Source organism: Spinacia oleracea, chromosome 6 (genome assembly GCF_020520425.1).
Source record: "Spinacia oleracea cultivar Varoflay chromosome 6, BTI_SOV_V1, whole genome shotgun sequence".
NCBI lineage: Eukaryota > Viridiplantae > Streptophyta > Magnoliopsida > Caryophyllales > Amaranthaceae > Spinacia > Spinacia oleracea.
In genome coordinates this window covers 54552190-54576068 of record NC_079492.1, presented here as the reverse complement: position 1 = coordinate 54576068, position 23879 = coordinate 54552190, and the positions used below count along the sequence as shown (strand labels likewise).

At 37.8% G+C, this 23879-nt stretch overlaps 1 protein-coding gene across 8 annotated transcripts; it reads left to right on the top strand.

Moving 5' to 3' along the window:
• Positions 1–7896: 7896 nt before the first annotated feature.
• Positions 7897–13459, top strand: LOC110797963 (uncharacterized). 8 transcript variants are annotated; one of them, XM_022003096.2, is made up of 5 exons: positions 7897–8123; positions 10422–10582; positions 10656–10721; positions 10875–10951; positions 13217–13459. In XM_022003096.2, the coding sequence occupies exons 2-5, from the start codon at positions 10453–10455 to the stop codon at positions 13310–13312; spliced, it is 369 nt and encodes a 122-aa protein (XP_021858788.2). In that variant the 5' UTR covers positions 7897–8123; positions 10422–10452; the 3' UTR covers positions 13313–13459. The 8 variants fall into 8 exon arrangements, with proteins under 8 accessions (XP_021858788.2, XP_056689350.1, XP_056689348.1 ...); XM_056833372.1 differs by having other exon boundaries at positions 7897–9130; XM_056833370.1 differs by having other exon boundaries at positions 7897–10345.
• The last annotated feature ends 10420 nt before the right edge of the window (positions 13460–23879 follow it).

Sequence of the window (23879 nt, the reverse complement as noted above, 5' to 3'; positions counted from 1 at the left end):
CAAGTACTCGGGTGATATGTATTTGTTGCATTTCTTGATCCGCATGAAAAAATGAAACTTGTGGAGTTTTGCTTGTTTGACTTATAGGCTGCCATTGTTCTAAAGAATAGTTACAACATATATGATGGGTGTGAGGTGCAATATGGTCAAAATATGTATCTGTTGGTTGAGGGGGAGATAATGGAAGAGAAAGATAAGGACGGGTCTGGAAAATACGTAATTGGGGTAACAATATCAAAGACCTCAGGTACTAAAAGAGTATTCTTTATCAATGTAATGTAGGCAAGATCCTCAAATGTTAGATTTGGAGTTGTAATTAGAAGAGCGCGTGATGTATTGGATGGATAATTTATGTGCCTTAAAGTGGTGGAAAGATAACTTCTCAAAGTATCATCGACTCTCTTAAGTGGTTTGCAACTTCTTGGCTATTCCTATGACTCTTGTGAGTTCTTATGAAGAATAATCTACTAAGTCAAGGGAAGTTGGTAGTTCATCATTGTCAATAAAACCTGAAACTACTCTTACTCGATTAGTAGTTATTGCAGGTCAACTTAGACCTTAAATCCCCTCACAAATGCTATTAGATACTCGTTGGCATATCACCAGAGACTTTGACTTCATTAAAGTCCATAAACCTGTAGTCTAGAAAAAACTAAAGCATTTTACATACATCAAGCCAATATAAAGCATTAATAGTAACAAAGTCGTAAATCTGATGTCAAATTCATAACTTTCGTTCTTTACAAGTATATCCACATTTACGAAAGTTAAAGCAGAGCAAAAATAATCCTCACGCCTCGAAAAAGGATCTCTTAAACCCAATGATACTTAGGCATGAGACATGCATACCTCTGAAGAAGCTGGTGGTGGTCAAAGTTGGCGTCAATTAAGGTGGGAATATACGATTTAATCCTCAGGACAACCTGCAAATTACCAAGGTATTGAAACACAGATAAATAATTTTTGCAAAATCTGAACTTCCTAAGTAAAGCTAGAGGTATGAAATAAAGTAGCTTTAACATTATTGTCAGGAACCCTGATACTTAGGTCATCCAAGCAATAATTTAGAAGTGCTCTTCTTTTAGTCATATTCAGATATAAGACAAATCATAAAAAGTAAGGACATTGTCTCGATGACGCAAAATTAACTAAAACTATCAACAACATAACTAGGAGAGTAAATAATGAGGTACCAACACAAGGCAACAAGGTTTCAAAGATTGTGGTCTTACAGGACTAGGAGCAAGGTTAGTGAGATGTCGAGCAACAACACCGTCTAGTTTAGAGTACTCTCCTGTAAACACAAGTGTCGTGATCCTATAATCTTCCGTATCAGGGTGACTACTCCACGAAGTTCAGCTAGAACACTCACTGTGGAATTCATTTGTCACCAATAGGTGAATGTCTTCTTCTATTATCAACACAAATTATACTAGATATACTCTATATTCAAGCATTTGCTGAACTTTAGATCTTAAAAAACAAATAGTATGAAGAAACATGAACCTGCCAGTAAGCTTCTATAGCCTTGCATTGAAGATAAATTAAAGGCAAAGGACTATAGTCCTTTTAACTAATATTACTGCATAACAACAACAATTCATACCATAATTTTTTTCCTCGGGAAGAGTAGAAACCAATCACTATAATATCTAGATGAAGCAAGCAAGCAATCCTGAAAATTGTGAAATCGATAAATCACGAACCTCTTGGCAAAACAGAAAATGAGAAAACAAACAATGTCGAGGGTACAACTAAGCCACGTACAAAAACACCTTACATCTAAGTAGTACCCCTCACAAGATGTTCAAAACATATACCTTCAATAGTAATAAGATTAATTTAGGCTTAAGAATACACCTGAAATTCGCAAAATAAAAATGACAAATGAGAATACCATATTTGCTTGTATCCATCTACCAATAATCATGTAAAATTAACTTTAATCCTATACAAAGGGATTAAGTCTTGTCACAGAGGTCACATGACAGATGGACACTTAGATCTCTACATGGGCGATGCTCGGTCTAACAGTTGGAAAACACCCTTAATGGCTCCTTCATGGCCATTGTGTATAATATATATATTTTTATATGGATGCCCCGACTACATGCAAGAGAACACAATCATCTATCAAATATTCATATACAAAGACACGTTAACGGTAGTGAAGTATATGCTCTACTTACACAATGCCAAATACCAAGCAACTAATTTGTTTGCTACTCTAATCTTATTTGACAAATAAAAAAGGCTCCAGTTGCAGTTCCAAAATTTCCACCTGAACTGACAACAATTAGTATTTTGAAAATGAATAGAGTGACCTATATGCCAATCAATGAGGTACACTAGTTTCTTAAACATAAGAACAATATATTCTTCTACATGTTACATGATAAACATAATTTTTTTTAAACAGATTTAGCTTTAATAGAAAGACGAATGTCAAAGTTTAGTCCTTTTTCTCAAGTATTCATGTGAGACAAGCCCAGAGTCTAGTGATAGGTTATATCACTTACACTCCATCCTAGTGATCCCACCTAACATAAAAGGAAACTAAAGGAAGAAAACACAACATGTAAATCGAATATGACTGTGTTCTATGTTATAGGGTTGATACATGACATAACAAAGTATAACACAAACAATAAACTTAAATAAGAGATACGACAATACAAGAAAACATAAATCGTTGTAATTAGTTATGATCTATTTGCTTATGGTGTCTTGCGTCATGCCTAGTAAAGGAAACAATTGGATGCTCACCCAACTTACATATAATCGAGCAATAACAAAGTCAATTGCATTATTTCAGGAGAGAAAAAAAATAATAGAGAAATTAAGTAGCTTTATAAAAATAACTCAATGTAAGCATATACCTACAAGCCAAGAAAAGATGTACTCTAAAATAATTGTGAAAACATTAGCTAATCAAATGCAATGCCGTGCGTGGGCCGCGAGGCTTGCGCATGGGCGTGCGGCTCGTGCGTGCGTGAGTGTTTGTGAATCCTAAAGCTATCGGGATTCTATATATGATTAAATCCTAATCCTAAAAGATAAATTAATTGATTTAGAGTTCTACTAGGATTCTAAGTTAATTAATTCGTATCCTAGTAGGATTATAATTCCTTTCCATAAACTCTATAAATAGGTGCCTAGGGTCACATATTTAAATCGAGGATTGAAGTATTCAAAGGTAAGATTTTCAAGCAAAAATCAGCCACAAACACTTGCCCCATTTAGCCGAAATCTATAGTACCTTAAGGGCAATTCTAGTTGGTCAATCTTAAGGCGGATCCGGACGTGCTGTGGACTATCTACGGAGGGACGACACTTGGAGTCCTAAAGACTTGTTCTTGTTCGGTTCGGGCGCAGCTAAGGATGGCACGCTACAAAGTGTATGCATCTGAATTATGCTAAATAATTATGTGTAAATAATATGTTTCCTGGGTTTATGGTTTTTCCGCATGATTTATGTTTATTCATATGTATCATAACCTAAAAATTAGACTTAACATTAAATGCATACTTGGACCAAGGGCATTATTTCCTTCAGTTTGGAGGCGGTATTGGGTTGCCAAACCATTCTTGAACATTCAGTTCCCACCTGAGCCTGCTACTCTGTCTGCGGGGTATATTGTATGGATGAAAGGTCCAAGGCAAAGGGACATTTCTCTCTCCGGGCCAGTGGGAGCCCGAGGTTCTAGAGCTAGACGCCCTGCATTAATTGATTATGAAGAAGGTGACGGGAGTGTGGCCCGTCCGGTGCTTGACCGTTCTGGGTCCAAAGGAGGTTCGTCATCCTCCCTTCTTGGAAGATTAGCTGGGTCCTTTTCCCGCCGTTTGGTTAAGGGGAAGATTGATGAATGATTGCAAGGAGGGTAAGGGGATAGTACTCAAGGTGCCAAGACTCAAGATCATAGTCGCCCAACCCCAGATCTTTGTAAGCTTGATGTGTTTGAAATTGTATTTGTAGGAAATGTGTTTCAGAGTGTGTTTTGAAATGTGTTTAGGAAGTGTGTTTAGTGGAAGTGAAAAGGCTTTGAACTTTGCTTCACTTGATTCCAACCTTGTAATCGAATTAGCTTTGATAAAGTTATTTGAAGGTTAAGCTTTGCACAATAATTGAATTTTGAACTTTGAATGTTGATTTTTAGGATTCCCTTATTGAGGAAACTATAAATTTTTTTGTATTAAGGTGGTCGTGCCTCAGAATGAGGTTGCATACGTGTCCCGTTAAGGAATCAGGCCGAACGTAGTTCTAACTTACAGAACTCTTTGAATTGGCTTTTGAATTTTGAACATAGAACTTAGACATAGAACTTCTTGAGCTGATCGAGGTTTGTAAGGGATCGGAATTTTGTCTCATCGACATCTGTTAATTCGACTGCTGCCCCGGAAAGGATTTTTTTGACAATGTATGGCCCGACCCAATTGGGTCTGAATTTTCCCCTTGGGTCCATAACGCTCTTGAGAAGGGCTTTCAGGACAAGATCGCCTTCCTTGATGCTTCGGATTCTAACCCTCTTGTTGAAATGTCTGACCACTAGGCATTGATAGACTTGTACATGGTGAGCGGCTTGAAGCCGTCGCTCATCGAGCATGACTAGCTCGTCATATCTTGCTTGTGCCCATGCAGCTTCTGGGATTTTGTTTTCAAGGACTATCCTTAGAGAAGGTATTTCCAGCTCAATAGGTTGTACTGCTTCTTCATAGACCAATGAAAACGGAGTTGCGCCAGTTGAAGTGCGAATTGAAGTTTGATACCCCCATAATGCAAAGTGCAACTTCTGGGGCCAATCTTTGTAATTTGTTTTCATCTTCATGATAATGGTTTTGACATTCTTGTTGGCTGCTTCAACTGCTCCATTAGTCTGTGGGCGATAAGGCGAAAAGTGGTGATGTTGAATTTTGTACTCGGTGAATAGATCTTCACACTCTCCTTGAAAATGGGTTTCCTGGTCACTAATGAACTCGTGAGGAACTATGTATCTACATATGAAGTTTTCTTGTATGAAATGGGCCACTTGCTTAGAACCCAACGCTTTAAATGACCTGGCTTCGACCCACTTGGTGAAAAAATTGATTGCAACCAGTATGAATTCATGATCCCTGGTGCCTATTGGAGTGACTTTGCCGATGACGTCTATACCCCAAGCTGAGAATGGAAAAGGTGATGACTAAGAATATAGAAAGGATGGAGAAATGTGCTTTAGGTTCGCACACTTTTGGCAGATAGGACATTTCTTGACAAAGAATTAGCAGTCCCGCTCGAGGGTAGTCCAGTAATACCGAGCCCTAATGACTTTGAGAGCTAGCATCTTCCCATTCATGTGAGTACCACTGACCCCATCATGTACGGTATCCATGACTCTTTGTGCTTCGTGCTTGTCAACACATCAGAGATTGGAGCCGTTAGAGGACCTCTTGTATAGCACGCCGCCCTCTAGAACGAAGTTGGCTGATTGTAGGCGTAAATCCCTTTGACTCTTGCTTGAAAAATGCGGTTGATATTCGGAATTTTGTAGATACCTTTGAATGTCTGTAAACCAAGGCTCGTCTTCGTCAGGCGCGACGTCGTCAATAGCATGGACATATGCTGCTTCTTCACGTGTTTCAATTGTAATGGGCATTTCAGCCATGCCATTTGGAATGTTGATCATTGATGCTTGTTTTTCCAGTGCATTGGCTAATTGATTCTCCTCTCTTGGGAGGTATGTGTAACAAAGCTCTTCCACTTGCTCAGACAGCTTCTAGAGATAGGACTGGTATGGGGCTAAGCTTTTGCTCCTGACTTTCCATTTTCCGCAAATTTGATTGATGATTAGGGAAGAGTCCCCTTATACCCGAAGCTTCTGGACACCCAATGCTATGGCGGCTTCCAAGCCTATAATGCATGCTTCACATTCGCCCGCATTGTTTGTGACATTGAATTGTAACTTTGCTGATATGGGAATGAGAGTGCCGTAGGGAGCTAGTAGGATTACCCCGACACCACATCCCCTTTGATTGGAGGCACCGTCAAAGTGCAGCGACCAATTGTCATCGCTTGTCATTAGGATTTGCTCACCGGGTAGGTCATAATCCTCCTCTTCTGCCTCGATGGGACAGTCGGCTAGAAAATCTGAGACCGCTGAACCCTTGATAGATTTTTGAGGAATGTATTTCAGATCGTATTTCGCCAACATCAATAACCATCTAGACAACCGTCCGTTGAGAGCTGGTTTTTCGAATAGGTACTTGAGAGGATCTGCTTTGCAAATCACGTGCAGTGTGTGAGAGAGCATGTAGTGTCGAAGTTTCTTTGTGGCCTAAACGAAGGAGATGTTGAGTCTTTCGAGTTGAGTATATGTGATTTCGTACTCGAGCAACTTCTTTCTTAAATAGTACACGGTATTTTCTTTGCCTTCGATCTCTTGGGCAAGCGTGGCCCCTACCGCCGAGTCAGTTGTTGTAAGGTCAAGCATGAGTGGAACACCCAGTATTGCTGGCTTTAACACTGGTGGATTTGAAAGATAGTCATTGATGGTGTCAAATGCGTATTGGCAGTCTTCGTCCCATACCATGGGCTCACTCTTGCGGGAGTTTCCGGAACACTGGCTCACAAATCATGGTGAGTTTTGAAATGAACCTGCTGATGTATTGTAACTTGCCAAGCAACCTGTGAATGTATTTCTCATTTGCTGGCGGTTTCATGCCTAAAATGGCCTTGATTTTTGAAGGATCAGCCTCGATGCCTCGAGAACTGATGACATACCCGAGTAACTTGCCTGACATCACCCCGAATGCACATTTTTGAGGATTGAGCCTCATATTGTATTGTTTGAGCCAGTCGAAGAATTTTCGAAGTATTGTTGTATGCTCATGTCGCTCTTTGGATTTGACGATCATGTCGTCGACATATACCTCGATTTCTCTGTGAATCATGTCGTTCATGATGGTTGTGGCTGTTATTTGATATGTAGCCCACACTTTCTTCAGTCCGAACGACATAACTGCGTAGCAATATGTACCCCACTGAGTGCTGAAGGTTGTCTTCTCCATGTCGTCCTCTGCCATGGGAATCTGATTGTAGCCTGCGTAACCATCCATAAAAGAAAGCAAGGCATGATTGGATGTGTTGTCGGCCAAGATGTCGATGTGAGGCAATGGAAAATCGTCTTTAGGGCTAGCCCTGTTAAGATCACTGTAGTCAACGCACATTCGAACTTTGCCATCCTACTTCGGAACTGGGACAAAATTTGCAATCCATTCTGGATATTTGGATTCTCGAATAAACCCGACCTCTAATTGCTTGGAGACCTCTTCTTGAATTTTGAGAGAAACATCTGGTTTCTTACGACGGAGTTTCTGCTTGATGCGCTTTGAACCTGGAATGAGGGGAATTGTATGCTGACCAATTCTTGGATCAACCCCTGGCATATAATGATAGGACCATGCGAAGACGTCTATGTACTCTAAAAGTAGCTTGAAAAGATCATCCCACTCTGCTGGAGATAGAGTGAAACCAATCTGAACTAGTTTTGGATCACTGATGTTAGAAATGTTTACCTTTTCTGTTTCCTCAATTATGGGCGTCCTGTTTTCATGATTTTCGATAGCTTTTAAGATTTCAAGGTCAGTTTCTTGAGAAGCAAAGTTATTTGGATTAGAAATGTGTTTTGAATTTGGACTTGAAGAGTAGGAGGAAATTGAAGTATCATTAGTAGAAAAATCCTCATGTGCTTCCCTACATGTGCGGCTCATTTAGAAAATTGGCAGCACAAAGTGGTATTTAAAAAAAAAAATTACATTTTCACAAGTGCGGGCACGTATTAGAAAATAACCCTCACATAGTTCAAGTGCGGGTTTTAAACTTAAGTGCGGGCTCATTTAGAAAATGAGCAGCACAAAATCTTTCCAAAAATATTGGCAGCAATAGGATTCTAAAATTAGATTTTCGTTTTTATTTTCATTCACTTTCCCGCCTCTGCTTCCCTCCTCTTCGTGCTCCTTCTTCCTTCTTCCTCATCCCTGCTTCCCCTCTTCTCTTTGTTCTCCTTCTTCCTCATTCTTGCTTCTCTTCCTCGGCCGACAACTCTGTTCCTCGGCACTGCTTCTCTTCCTCGGCGGCAGAGGCTCTAGTAAGTCTAATTTGTTCAATGTATTGTTGTATATTGATTCACATTTCTTTCTTAAGGTACAGGAGATAGGGTTTGATTGTTCGATTTCAGTGGTTAATTGGGGTTTCTGTGTTCGAATTCAGATGTCAGGCTTGGCTTTGGTATGGTTTGTCCGATTTCAGTGGTTAGGGTTTGTTGTATTCGAATTCAGATGTTTGGCTTGGCTTTGGTATGGTTAGTCCGATTTCAGTTGTTAGGGTTTTCTTTGCTCTATTCGTAGTCCCAATTTTAATTCTAGTTCAAACTTATGAGTGATTTAACTCTTCACTTTCTACAATATAAGGGTAATAGTTCAATGTTCTATAAAGTTTTGTAACGGACGGGTAAGATTTCTTTGTGTGAGATATCGAGTGGCTTGGGGTTACTTGTATCATGTGTGTTATATTTCTGGTAGATATTATTTCATAACCACATAATATGTATGTATAGTTGGTGGCTATTGATTTAGGGTTAAAATCCTCAAAGCTCTGTATTAAGTGTTAAAATCCTCAAAGCTCTGATTTTCAGTACTAAGTGTTAAAATCCTCAAAGCTCTCTATGTACTCGGTAGTACGTTATAAATTCAGAATGTGTCAGTCATACTTGCCTGCATTCCTTGGTTACAATTTGGTTGCTGGAGCATGTTGCACATAGATCTGGTGAGAATAATTAGGTTGCTGGAGCATTTTTCACTTGTTGAAGCAAGTTCATTTTTGAAGTTTGTTTGCAGGTTGGCATGATCGCTGTGAACAATGGCATTCTACTTTGGAATCATATTCACAGGATTCTTAGGAAACACTTTAGAGACCAACCTTACTATGCAGATCTGTATTTGGTGCTTAATGGTTAAATTTAAACTTAAGCGTTAATAGTCTAATTCTTCCTTGCATAACGGATGGAGGCACATTGATTAACTCAAGTGCTCAATCTGGGGTTGTAGCTTTCTACCTGTATTCTTTGGGCCCTTATCTCATATGCCCGGAAAATAGGTAGGGCAATGGTTGTTGAGTGGGAAAATGTCATTGTTTAACCTCTTTTTCCCTCCGCTTTTCACATTTTGTTTTCGTTGTAAACACTCTTTTCCCCCTGTTTATGTGTTGCCAACAGATAAGAAGGAGCAACAGATCAGTTTCACAACTGTTATTGTGATCCACTGCTGCTTCTGATCTGTTGCTGCTGCTGATTTGTTACCAGCACATCAGAAGCAGCATGTCAAATCAGCTAGCAAAATATCAGCATCGGCAACAAATAAGATAAGCAGTTGTGAATCTGATCCGTTGCTGCTTACGATCTGCTGTGCGAGCTCAATGTTGTTGCTCGCTCTATTAAATCTCTTTCTTTCTCTCGTTATGCATAATGTCCATTCTATTATTTTCTTTCCATTTGATTTTTGGTTAATAAAAATCTGACTAATGGTTTTCTTGTTTTATGAATAATCTTTTCAATATTAAAATGTGTTGTTAGCTGCACTTTGCTAGGACGGATGACCTGCTCTTCTTAGCTGCTGTTGTGTTAGATGAGGCCTTTAGGTTAATCTGGACGGTTGGGGAAGGGAAACCGAGGATTGCGTTTATCCAATATAAACATGTCAGATTTCAGATCAGACCCCTATAACAATTCTTTTTAATAGTTTTGTTTTCTTGTGCATTCTCATGTGTATTATGCTTGCATTAATTAAGTTGTTGAACCTATTTACTCAACTCCTCTGGCAGTGTCATTTTGTTATAGCTTTATTTGTTATTGGTCATGTCGGGGTGGCTTAATCACCATGTACTTGTCTAGCGTCTTCTCACTCCCCACTTTAGTATAGAGTTTCTTTTGCAAAGAAGGTAATTTGTAGCGGTTAAATGTAAAATTATAGAATTACTTCAACCAACTTTAGTGTTGTTTGAAGGTAGCCCTGGATTTGGAAAAACATGTTTGATTGCAGCCATTGCAAAGATTTTGAGACACAAGGTTGTGCATATCAACCTGTCTGAACAAGTTAGAACTTTGCATGTAGCCTATTTCACAATCTGTGTTTCGCCTTTCTGTTTTTTTTCCCATTTATTACTCTTTGTGTTATTATGTGTTTCTTTTGTGTTGGATCTTAATTTCAATTTGACCTAGCACAGACTGATATTATGGACCTACTGGGTTCAGACTTGCCTATTGAGAGTGACGAAGGGTTGCAATTTGCTTGGTCTGATGGAATTTTACTACAGGTGGTAGTATGTTTGCAAGCTAGAATATTTTCTGTTAGATTACAAATATTACAGTGTGTATGATTTGCATTTGCAGGATTTAAATATGAGATCATGGGTTTTGCTGGATGAGATCAACTTGGCTCATCAATCTGTTTAGTAGTATTATACCCTGTTATGTTGATATATGTAATAAACTCCAGCACCTTGTTGGGTTCGCGAAGTTAGTGTGGCCAAGGAAACACTTGTGGCAGCAGTGTATGCTTTCTTTCCCAATTATCTGTTCTTTTCGTAAGAGATAAGTACTTTACTGAAGATAATTGTGTTGCAGTGGATGATCGTCTTGTCGAGATTGCTGTATCAACAAATCAAGAACTTCGTTTTCTTTCTATGCAAGGTAGATGTTTCCAACCAGTTATCATATTTCGTAAAGCGCAAAGCATGCATGTTCAATAAATTGAAAAAGTTCCAACTTGACACATCTGTTTTTTTTAATGTACTTTGCTTTTGGTTGGTAACATCTTACTCTTTTTTCTCACGGGTTCTATAGGTGTTTGCATGACATCTTCGCTATTTGGTAAATATGAAGATGGGGACATCGTGAATAAGTTACAAGAGATGTATGAGGTATATGAAATTTATCTATATCTATTTAGGTAAAAGGTTTAGAATATCTATTTAGATTCATTCTTTAAGAGTTAAGAGCGAAAACGACAATTTTAGTCAAAATAATGACATATAACAATCAAACAACCCTTAAATGTGCATAACTTGACCAAATTAGGTAATAATGAGAATTATAAACATAAACCTAAGTATATTAAACATGTAAAAGGTTTAGAATATCTATTTAAATTCATTAGTTAAGAGCTAGGAGCAAAAACGACAATTTTAGTCAAAATATGACATATAACGATTAAACGACCCTTACATGTGTATAACTTGACCAAAATAAGTAAGAATGAGACTTAGAAACATAAAACCAAGTATGTTAAACATGTATATGGTTTCAAATACCTTTTTAGGTTCATTAGTTAAGAGTTAGGAAAGAAAACGACAATTTTAGTCAAAATATGACATATAACGATCAAATGACCCTTAAATGTGCATAACTTGACCAAACTAGGTAAGAGTTAGACTTAGAAACTTAAAACCATATATGTTAAACATTTATATGGGTTGGAATACCTTTTTAGGTTCATTAGTTAAGAGTTAGGAGCGAAAACGACAATTTTAGTCAAAATATGACATATAACGATCAAACGACCCTTAAATGTGCATAACTTGACCAAAATAGGTAAGAATGGGACTTATATACATAAAAACAAGTATGTTAAACATGTATATGGTTTCAAATACTTTTTTAGGTTCATTAGTTAAGAGTTAGGAGCGAAAACGACAATTTTAGTCAAAATATGACATATAATTAAGGATCAAACGACCGTTAAATGTGCATTACTTGACCAAAATAGGTAAGAATCAGACTTAGAAACATAAAACCAAGTATGTTAAACATGTATATGGTTTCAAATACCTTTTTAGATTCATTAGTTAAGAGTTAGGAGCGAAAACTACAATTTTAGTCAAAATATGACATATAACAATCAAACGACCTTTAAATGTGCATAACTTGACCAAAATAGGTAAGAATCAGACTTAGAAACATAAAACCAAGTATGTTAAACATTTATATGGTTTCAAATACTTTTTTAGGTTCATTAGTTAAGAGTTAGGAGCGAAAACGACAATTTTAGTCAAAATATGACATATAAGGATCAAACGACCCTTAAATGTGCATTACTTGACCAAAATAGGTAAGAATCAGACTTAGAAACATAAAACCAAGTATGTTAAACATGTATATGGTTTCAAATACCTTTTTAGATTCATTAGTTAAGAGTTAGGAGCGAAAACTACAATTTTAGTCAAAATATGACATATAACAATCAAACGACCCTTAAATGTGCATAACTTGACCAAAATAGGTATGAATGAGACTTAGAAACATAAAACAAGTATGTTAAACATGTATTGGGTTTCAAATACCTTTTTAGGTCCATTAGTTAAGAATTAGGAGCGAAAACGACTATTTTAGTCAAAATATGACATATAAGGATCAAACGACTCTTAAATGTGCATTACTTGACCAAAATAGGTAAGAATGAGACTTAGAAACACAAAACCAAGCATGTTAAATATGTATATGGTTTAAAATACCTTTTTAGGTCCATTAGTTAAGAATTAGGAGCGAAAACGACAATTTTAGTCAAAATATGACATATAAGGATCAAAAGACCCTTAAATGTGCATAACTTGACCAAAATAGGTAAGAATGAGACTTATAAACATAAGAACAAGTATGTTAACCATGTATATGGATTCAAATACCTTTTTAGGTTCATTAGTTAAGAGTTAGGAGCGAAAACGACAATTTTAGTCAAAATATGACATATAACGATCAAACGACCCTTAAATATGCATTACTTGACCAAACTAGGTAAGAATGAGACATAGAAACATAAAACCAAGTATGTTAAACAATTATATGGTTTGGAATACCTTTTTAGGTTCATTAGTTAAAAGTTAGGAGCAAAAACGACAATGTTAGTAAAATTATTACATATAACGATCAAACGACCCTTAATTGTGCATAACTTGACCAAATTAGGTAATAATGAGACTTATAAACATAAAAACAATATGTTAAACATGTAAAAGGTTTAGAATATCTATATAGGTTCATTAGTTAAGAGTTTGGATCGAAAACGACAATTTTATTCTTTATTTCATTGGTATGATCAAATTAAGTCTTACTTTATTTTACGATACAATATTTATAATATAACTAACTAAAGTATACATATATTTTTTTTTATTGTCGATCTTCGTAAGGTACTCAAAAATTCGAGGGAGGAGCCTTTCACGATTGAAGGGATAAATGAAGTTCGAGAAAAGTTGGCAAACTTCATTTCTAATGATTGTCTTTGATATTTTCTTGTAGTGAATTTTAGTATTGTTTTTGATATTTCCTTGTAATGAATTTTAGGTTACGGATGCTAGTTTTTTATGACTGTTATGTAATCGATTTTTCAACTGTACAATTTAATTATCTATATAATTGGGTACTTTTTTATATGATGTATGGAGGTTAACTAGTGGCGTGGTCCAATTATATAAAATATGTGGCAGGAAAATAGGATATATAACAAATACGGCTCGTTTATAGGCTCGTATATATATCACAAGTGCGGGCTCATTCCCAAAATTGGCAGCACAAAAGTTGTCCAGTGCGGGCTCATTTACAAAATTGCCAGCACAAAGTTTGTCAAGTGCGGGCTCATTTTAAAAATTGGCAGCACAAAAGTTGTCAAGTGCGTGCACATTTAAAAAATTGGCAGCACAAAGTTTGTCAAGTGCGGGCACGTATTCGAAAATTGGCAGCACAAACTTTGTCAAGTGCGGGCACGTATTCGAAAATTGGCAGCACAAAGTTGTCAAGTGCGGGCACATTTTCTAAATTGGCAGCACAAAAATAGTTTTGTGCGGGCTCATATATTGGCAGCACTTGAGAAATGCCAAGTGCGGGCAGGCCATGTGCTGCACATGTAAAAGCCCGCACTAAACCCCTTAAAATGAGCCCGCACTTGAGGTTTTTTCCTCTAGTGTATTATTGAAATTAGCAATTATTACATCGACAACTTTAACTTGAAGTTCGGCCTTTAGAGGCTCTTTATTGATGCAAGACTCTAGCCCTAGACTCTTAGAATCATCACTAGACTCAAAAATTGAAAGACAGACTCTGGACTTGAACATAAGAAACTAATCATAGAAATAGTTCTCGGGGTACTCCCAAACGTCCACATCACCATCATCGTCATTGACAAGGTTGCATCCACAGATTTTTGAAGCTTGATCCCAGACTTGATTCCAGGTGCTGTATGGAAATGCAGCAAAGCCTCTCTTGCACTGAGCATTGAGGCCTAGGAAAAACATCCTCACCATCTTCTCTTCTGGTAGCTCAGGTCGAACTTCACGAGCAGAGGCGTTCCACCTATAGTAATACTCTTGGACACACTCATCCTTCTATTGGCGCAGGGCCGGTGCATGCTTGACAGAAGTGCTATTGTAGCTGGAGCCCTTGGGTGTGAGACAAGCATGACCGTCTAATAGCTCCTCGAACCAAGATTCCCCGAATAGGAGATCGAAATTGGCCGGCATATCGATGACCAGAAATTCAGCATTGTTGTAGTAAGTCTCGAAGGAGAAAATCAAATAGAGGACTCCCATAATCTTATATGTGATGGCACGGAACTTGACGGTCCGCTCTGTAGTTAGCATCAGGTCGTACTCAGAGAAGCCCAAAGCTTTCAGGGTCTCTAGGGGATAAATTCTTTCTTGGATGTTGGTGGTTACCCGAGGTTCGGGGATCACCCAATCTTGAGTTTGTGGAAGGAGATGGTAGAAGCTCGGAATCATCAGCTTGAAGCTTGGCTTGTACATTGTGGATATTAGGTTGCATGGGAAATGTTCCTCTTCATCCCCATAGTCGTGGGAGATAGATTGAACTGAGGGTTCTTGTTTTGCTCCAGGAGGTAAGGGCAAAGTCTTGTTGTCCACCATATTCTGAATTAGATGTTTTAGTTTGAAGTAGTTTTCGATGTCATGCCCGTTTCCCTGCTGGAACTTGCAATAGGCCTTAAGGTCCCAGCTTTTGGACCTCTTGTCAGTCGGGGGATCCGTGGGTTGACCAATAGGCGTGATGACTTGCTTCTCGACCAATCTGTAAAAGTCGTCGCTATAGGACATCCCAAGGTTGGTAAAACCCTTTGAGGCCTGCTCTGGAAATCGCGCTGATTAGCATTGTTCTTGAAGTTACTGGATTTCGGGCCCTGAGGAGCTTTTAAGGCGTTGACCTCATGGACCTTATGCGTTGTATTAGCCTTCTTTCCCTTCCACTTCTTAGCTTGTGGAATTGGTGCCATTGGTGCTTTCATGAGGTCATCTTCTATGTCGACCCCGATATCATATGCTCTCTTGAAACTCTCTAGGCCTAGATACTTCATGTGAGTGTTGTACTTTGGAAGGAGCCCGACAATGAAAATCTTGACCAGTTCTCTCTCGGAGGGCCGAGTAACCATTTGAGATGCCATTTCTCTCCACCAGTTGAGATAGTTGGTGAAGCCTTCTTGGGGTCCTTGTCTGAGAACCCCCAATTCTCGAAGAGTGGTTTGAAGTTGAATGTTGGGCTGATATTGCTCCATGAATGCTTAGGCCACTGCGTCCCAAGTGCTAGTTCTATGTTCCTTGAGGGAGTAGTACCATTTCTGACAGACTAGTTCCAAGGACATAGGGAATACCACAGGGTAGAGGCTATGATCAACTCCTTTGTTTGCCATGGTGGCTCTGAAGTTCTTGAGGTGGTACTTAGGATTGTCGGTTGACTTGAATTTTGGAATATCATTGGAAGAGAACTTGTCTGGCAAATTATCCTTCCCCCTTGAGAGTTGAGACTGTCCTCCATTGAAGTGTCGAAATAGTTTTCTTGATTGGTAACCTTATTGACCATGCTCTCGATCTTTTTGTTAAGATCGACCGAGGGTGCGGCTTGCTCTACTATACCAAGGCGGTTGCTCACTCTCTCCAAGTTAGTGTTGAGGTTGGCTACAACAGCCATGAGCTGGGCTATTTGATCTGCGGTAGCCATTTGAATTGATTCTTGAAAGGGATTGGAAGTTTGATTTGTAGAAGACGGACTTGCTGCTTGTTCGATCCCGGCTATAAGGGAGGCTAGGGCTGATGGAGCTCTCTTCAACCTTTCTCCTCTTCGCCGAACCCACAAGATCTTTTGACTCCTATTTAGACACATGACATGACTTTTAGAACTTGGACTCCCCGACACATGGAATGATATGCATGCAATGAATGAGACCAAGACTTGACTCTAAGTGCCACTCCGAGGATTCAGGATTTTGGATTTTGTACTTGTATTCGGGGATTAAAGCCCATTGGAAATATTTCAGAGGGATTTCAACCTATTAGGATTTGTATAAGAATTTGTACTTGTATCGGGACTCACAACCCATTGAAAGTATTTTTTGAAAGGAGTTTCATTCTTTTTTGGAGGCTTCCTCCTTGTACCACTTCTAGAGGTTTAGAACTTGGATATTGAAAAGGGGTTTTGACCCAATTGGATTTTGTACTCGCGATGGGATTTGCAATCCGTTGGGAATATTTTTTAGAGGAGTTTCAACCCGGCAATGGAACTTGGAATATTTAAAGGGAATTTCAACCCGATTGGATTTGGAGTATTTTAGGGGAATTTCAACCCATGATAAAATTTGGAATATTTAAGGGGGATTTCAACCCAATAGAACTTAGAAATTGAATTTGTATTATTTCAAGGGATTTTCAACCCGATAGAATTTAGAAATCGGATTTGGACTATTTCAAGGGATTTTCAACCCATTGGAAATGAAGTTGGATCTTGTATTATTTCAAGGAAATTTCAACCCGGTTGGGTTTTGAATTTGGAAATATTTTAGGGGAATTTCAACCCATTGGATTTTGTACTATTTCTAGGAATTTTCAACCCATTGGATTTTGGAAATATTTTAGGGGGATTTCAACCCACTAGATTTTATACTATTTCTATGGATTTTCAACCCATTGTAAGTGTTTCTAGATATTGAATTTGTATTATTTCTAGGGATTTGCAACCCGTGGGAATTGTTTTTAGGAAATTGAATTTGTATTATTTCAGGGGATTTTCAACCCGTTGGAAATGTTTTTGGATATCGAATTTGTATTATTTCAAGGGATTTTCAACCCGTTGGAATTGTTTTTGGATATCGAATTTGTATTTGGGAGCGATGATAGACAATAATCTTTGTAACTTGAAAGCGGATTTTGAAATTTGAGTTGGAGTTTGAACTTAGAATTTGAAAAGCGGAGTTTTGTATAGCATATGTTAAATTTGGAATTTTGAATATTTGGAGACCCAACATTGCACTGCCATAGGTTTTAGGCATTTGAAGTTGGGTTTGGAACTTTGATTTTTGAAAGGGGTTTGAATAGAGATTCGAGACTTGAAAATCCGGCATCACGCCGTCATGGACTTGGAAGTTTGAGGTTTTGAACATAGAATTTGGAAGATTGAAAATTACATTGAAAATTACGCCATCATGGATTTCGAAATTTGAACTTGAGGTTTTAATATAGGACTTGGACTTTGAAAGTTTAAATTGAAAATTCGGCATTATGACGCCATTGGATTGGATTTGAATTTGGAATTGGAATTTAGAATTGGAAAATCCGGCTTTGTGATACCGTTGGATTGAAAATCCGGCATTATGACGCCGTTGGATTGGCTTGGAAATTGTAAATGGAAATTGCACTTGAAAATCCGGCATTATGTCGCCGTGGGATTGAAATTTGAATTTGGAAATTTGGACTTGAAAATCAGGCATTATGACATCGTTGGGTTGGAATTTTACTTTTGAATTTGGAATTTGTGCGTGAGGTGTGTTTAAGGATTTTGAATAAAGTGGAGTGGCACTCCTAGAAGACCCTAAATCAGCGATTTTAGATGCATGAGGTTTGGATAATGCTCCTAGGGGTTAGGTTTCCTAGTTGGAGGCTAATGGTTTTGGCAAAGCTAGAACTCGAGGTTAGCCATTCACGCGTGCAAAGACGCCCACACAATGCACAAATAGCACGTTGTCACACTAACATGTATATGAATGTGACATGCAAAGTTCTCAACCTAAGGTCGGTCTAAGATTTGTATGATGCAAGTGGTCGGCTTTGGGTGTCGAAAGGGTGCTTGACTAAGAGGCGGATCCGGCAACAACTGTTTCACCTCCTCAAGGGGGAGGTGTTGGTTGGCGGACGACCTCCATACTTGACATCAGGGATGTCAAGCAAGTGTCAAGTTTCGGTAGGCGCGGAAATGGTCATACACTTTGGTCAGGAACTGTATGGAGAATAACCATATCGTTGCCCCTGGGGCTAACCCGAATGCAGAGCACAATCATGATGGGAAAGGTAGAAATTCGTTTTGCACAAATATGGTTTTCGAAAATATGCATACCATGCTTAGAAATTGAAAATTGTACTCGAAAATTGTATTTGAAAAGCTCATTTTTCGGCATTCGTTCTCAAGGTTTGGGAGCGTTCTTCGAAATTCAAAAGCTGAAATGAACTCCCACTCAAAAACTTGGGTAGAATGAGCAGCCAACCACTGGAAGTCATTGTGTTGAATGCAGGCAGCAGCGCCTGGTGCAGGGGCCTGCGCCCAGCGCTACTGCCGGCATCCAGAACACATGACAAGAATCGTTTTCGAATAATCCTAGTCATGACACTAAGTCTGTTTGAACATGAATTTTAGAACATAGAAATTGCTATTTGCACGTGGTCACTTTGCTTTAAAGTTAATTAAAGGAACCTAAGGTCGGTTTGTCCAAGAATTATCTTTGTTAACCGTGATGTAACCTTTTGTATTTTGTTGAATTTAGCATGTGAGGTGACGAAAGCAATAAACAAGTAAAGCATCATCACAATAAGTAAAGGAATTATTGAAATGCGTACAAAACCACATCACCTTAAAAAGGTGAGTAAAGAGTACGGAATTGAAATTGCAAAAGTAAAGGTGCGATATTGAAAGTGCGTTATTGAAATGCGATATTGAAATTGCGGAATTGAAAGTGCGATATTGAAATGTAAGGAATTGAAAGTGCGATATTGAAATTTTATTATTGTACTTGAGATCCAAACGCCAAACAACTACTTAATAATAAGTGTACGTGCCCGACACAGATTCAATTCTAAAAATCTTAACTTTAGATGAGTTGCTCATCATAAAGCATCTTTGATTTTTGTAATTGGAATAGAACTTGAATGTAGAACTTGAATATTGAACTTGAATATTGAAATTAGGAGTCTTGAATCTCAAAGATTAGACCTTTTAATGTTAAAAAGGCCTCACCTTAGCTTTAATGTGCTCCATAACTTGAAATTGATTCTAGTTTAAGGAAGTGATTACAAACAACCTTAAACATCATTGAATCTTGAAAGTAGGACTTGTATTTGAATACAAAAAATGAGGGTTCATGTGTTCTAGCTTGGAAAAGGGTTTGCACTGTTCCAAACATCCTTGGACTTGTATAAAGTTAGGGTTTTTGAAGATTTGAAGATGATTGTTGTAAGGAATACTTTCAAGAGTGAAAGCTTCAACTTAACAATCATGTTTTTTTAAATCAAAGCATAAAGATTGAAACTTGAAATTTGTAGAATGAGTTTGGATGATCATTTGAGGGGGAATTTCGAGTATGAAATCCCCTTAAAGATTACTCCTTTTTTGACATTTCATAGTTCAAATGTGTGTATGAACAACATAAGAACATCATGGGAAAACTTGAGATAATAAAGATGGAAATTTTAATTAAATAATGGAAATTTGTATTAAGGATTCGGAATTACCTATTTAGGACTAGGTTAGCTTTCCGATTAGTGCTTCCAGATGCTTAAATGTTTGGATTTGTGAAGGAAATTGTAGATTAGAACTTGATTTTGTATTTTGATTTTGCGAGAGAATGTCGAGATTACGACGATATGTTGATAATCTCCCCCCCCCCCCCAATGCTTGAGAAAATGGGGGTTTAAATAGGGGATTATGCGGCTAAAATCCAAAAGCCAGCTGCGCCTGGCGCAGGTGACGTGGCTTAGAATCCGCCAAAGCAAGGATGATGACACCGTCCTTGCCTTTGTCTTGTATGGCTGTACCTTGGTACGGTTTGTACGACCTTGGCACATAGTGATTTCTTGGGGATTAAGGCTTGATTTGCATCTAAAAACAAGCCGTTTTGAATTTTGATTTCGTGTTTGAACTCGGTTTTACGGGGCGGGGCCCGGCATGCTCGGTTTTGTGGGTCGGTTCCCGAATTTGGATTGCTTAAAGTCATTTTGACTGGAAAAGGCCTTGTAAGACCCATGGAGAGGTCCATTAGGTGAGATTGTGTTTGAATTTTGAAATTGATTTTTGGAAATTGAATTTTGTACCGACTTCCGTAATGGGAACGGGCCTGGGAATTAGACTTTGGATGTTGGAATACATTTTAGCAATTGGGACTTCCGTACGGGGTTGCACCAACCACCTAGCAAGGATAATAGTATCCTCATCATCCCATTAGGGGAGACACGATTTAGGTGTCTACATTGAGGAAACAGAAAAAGTTAACCTTTCTAACAGCAGTGATTCAAAACTAGTTTAGATTGGTTTAACTTTATCTCAAGAAGAGCAGGACGATCTGGTCAAGCTACTTTTAGAGTACGTCAATGTCTTCGTGATGAGCGACATTTATGTCGCTCTAGCTTAGGATTTTAGTTCATTTTATTAATATTTTTGCTTAGTTTTATCGTTTTTAGTTCGTTTATCGCATTTTTGCATTAATCGTAATATTTTCTCGTCTTGCATACATTTTAGTCGTTTTTTCTCTAAACGTGCCTTTTGTGCGCATTCTCATTGCGTAAGAGTCGTTTTGAGTATTAACGTGTTAATAATGTGTCATTATGCTTGACGATGTTTAAAATGATTTTACTATTTGGAAAATAGCGATGCGAATTAATAATACGATTTTCTATTCTTAATAACATATATTGCGATTTTCTAAAATGTTATACGTTGCTTATTAATTTGCAGCAACGAGCTTCTAATGCACATCCTAGCAACCCCACTTGGCTGCTGCCCAAAAAGTGCACGAGCAACAGCAACAATAAGCAAGCAGAATAGCAGCGCGCAAACGGCCCCGCAGCATCTCAACCACTGCAGCCTTGTACACTCAACTACAGCAGCCTCGTGTACTCATTTTCACAAGCCTTGAAGTGTCTTGACAGCAGCAACAAAGGAGGTTAGCAAGGCAAGAACAAGAGCAATAAACGAGCAGAATAGCAGCTGTGCACGAGCAGGACAACAGCATCACAGAACAACTACATCAGCGCGCAATAGAACTGCCAGCTACAACTCTGTACGGTCGTGGTACAGAGCTCGAGCGCACAGATGGGCAGAATATTCACAGTAGGTTCTGAGTTTTGTTGTGCGACCGAACAAGAACTTTGTGCGACAGAACATACCCTGTATTCGATCGCACAGCTACGCGGGATTGCTAATATAAAAGTAAATCCCAGCATTGTTCGAACGATCGAATTTTTACGTAATTAGTTAGTTTTCATTTTTAGATTTTCATAATTAGAATTCTAGAGAGAGAATTAGATTAGGGCTTAGATTAGAGGTTAGGATTAGGATTCTTAGCTTCAAATTCTTCAATTCTTAGTTGATTCAAACTCTAAATTTCAGATTTCTTTTCTCTTTCATTTGAGTTTTCTTCTTCAATTGCGCTCTTCAATTTTTGATGCAATTTCAATCATTCAAGGTATAATTCTTACTTTTCTCTTTAATTTGTTCTTTCATTCTTTAATTGCTCCATTAATTTCGTTTAAGCTTTGATTTCATTGTTGAATCCTAGAATTAGTTACATATTTTGAATTTTCTTGATTTTTCCCCCAATTTTGATATTTTAATTTTCTGATTTTTGTTGATTCAACTAGTTTCATGATTAGGATTAGTTTTAGTTTAATCTTGATAATAATCATGCTATTTGAGTAGTTCATAGTCTAGAGATTTAGGTTGAAGCCTTGGGAAAGAATTTGGGGAAATTGTAGGGAAATTCATATTGATGATGTGATTAAATTTGATTTGATGATAGGATTTCCATGACTAATGAATTAGTAGTTGCAAATGCTAGTTTTATTAGGCTTGATTGGAGTGCTTCATCTTGATTTGGAAAGAGATTGTGAATCTCTATGATGCATGCGAAAAGTAGGTCTCAATTGCAAGTTGTCTAGTCCTAGGATCATGGGAGAGCTTTTCTTAGATTAGAGGATTTAGCGCGCTCTATCTGAGAGGTGGCGAGCTCGTCAATAGTAGCTTTTCCCCTATATGTCAAGTCATTGCATAATCATTGTGTGTTGACCTTTGTCCTTCCCCTAAATCAACTTCCATTGTCGATTCCCGAAATCCCTAGAACTTCTTTACTTGTTCATATTTCATACTTTTCTTGCTTTCATTAGATTCATACAAAAACTCATTTTCCATTCGAACTAGCTTTTGGACACATTAGATTGAAAAGTCAAACATATTCATTCTCTTGGGACGATCCCTATGCTTGCCGCTATAGTCAATATAGCCAGTTAGTTAGGTGTTTATAAATTTTGTTTGGTTGAGCGGTATCCGCAAACGACCGGAAATCGGTCTATCACTTCGCATGGTCCTATTCATTTTCATTCCGAGGCAAAGAAAACGCCTCATTCCGAAGAAATCGAAGGCAAAGAAAACGTCATGTACTAAATACGGAGTACCACCTACTCCCTCTGTTCCTCAATGTTCCTCACTTTTCCATTGTGCGCGGTCTCCAATACACTACTTTGACCATTAATAGTTTTAATTTTGCATTAGTAAAAATTATAAAAATTGATATTTAGAAAATTTACATTGAGAGGAATCCAATGAGATACCACAAGTTAGTTTTTTTTTATTATTTATACTACTAATCACGGTCAAAGTTTTTTAACTTTGATTGAATGAATAATAGACATGAGGAACATTATGGAGCGGAGAAAATACTAGTCAAATCAACTAATGCAAGAAGCTAGTCAAACCAGATAATACATCTAGCTGACACATGGGCCAAATTGTTGCAACAAAAAGAACAAAGGAAGTAATGAGTTTTTTATACTTTCCGGAAAAGCACATTTGAATACTATTTGTAGATGGAGGATCACAATAACGAAAGAGCAAAGCTTAAAGCAATTATATTGTCTCATTAATTTGAAGCTATATCCAATAAAAATAAATCAGCAGCTAACTTCTTTCTCTTCCTTGTTTGCTGCCTTTTTATATTTGTCCACAATTTCATGTATTTGCTATAACTACATTCATAAAAAGGCAGCAGACAAGTTCACATGCTAAGACTGCATGTTTTGTGTTCAGTAACCAATCCGTAGTTAGATTGTATAGAAAACCAGTACCCTCTCAAACAAATAAAAGATATGAATACAAACAAGAATTTTATTTTCTCCCTTTCCTCCAAACTAAGACTAAGGTCGAGAAGAAATATTTTGCCAACTTCTTAAAATGTATGTATCATATTTCCTCCGTTCATTTTTACTCGTAATGTTTGTCACTTTTACGCATATCAATGCACAACTTTAAGCACTAATATCTAAATTAAAAAAGTTGATATTTTGAAAAATACACATTGAGACGAATCTAAATAGTAAGTTTTCTCTAGAGTTTCTCCTATGCAAAAGCCACAGTGGATGGGATAGTAAACAAGGGCATACAGATGTGGAAACTAGACAAGGTTCTCTTCACAAAGACTAACCTACACCCTCTAAAGTAGTGCTTAGTTTTTCATCCTTCAAATAAATGGATGTTGGATGAAAGCACCTAGAAGAAGACCTCATAAGGGGGGCGGAGTGTAATAGCCCATATTTTATTAGC

Bases quoted from the DNA above. Each gene is read 5' to 3' on its own strand.
- LOC110797963 (XM_022003096.2), top strand. From the start codon at position 10,453: ATGAGATCAACTTGGCTCATCAATCTGTTTAGTAGTATTATACCCTGT. The intron at 10,583-10,655 runs GTATGCTTTCTT...ATTGTGTTGCAG, and splicing joins GAAACACTTGTGGCAGCAGT to TGGATGATCGTCTTGTCGAG. The intron at 10,722-10,874 runs GTAGATGTTTCC...CGGGTTCTATAG, and splicing joins TCGTTTTCTTTCTATGCAAG to GTGTTTGCATGACATCTTCG.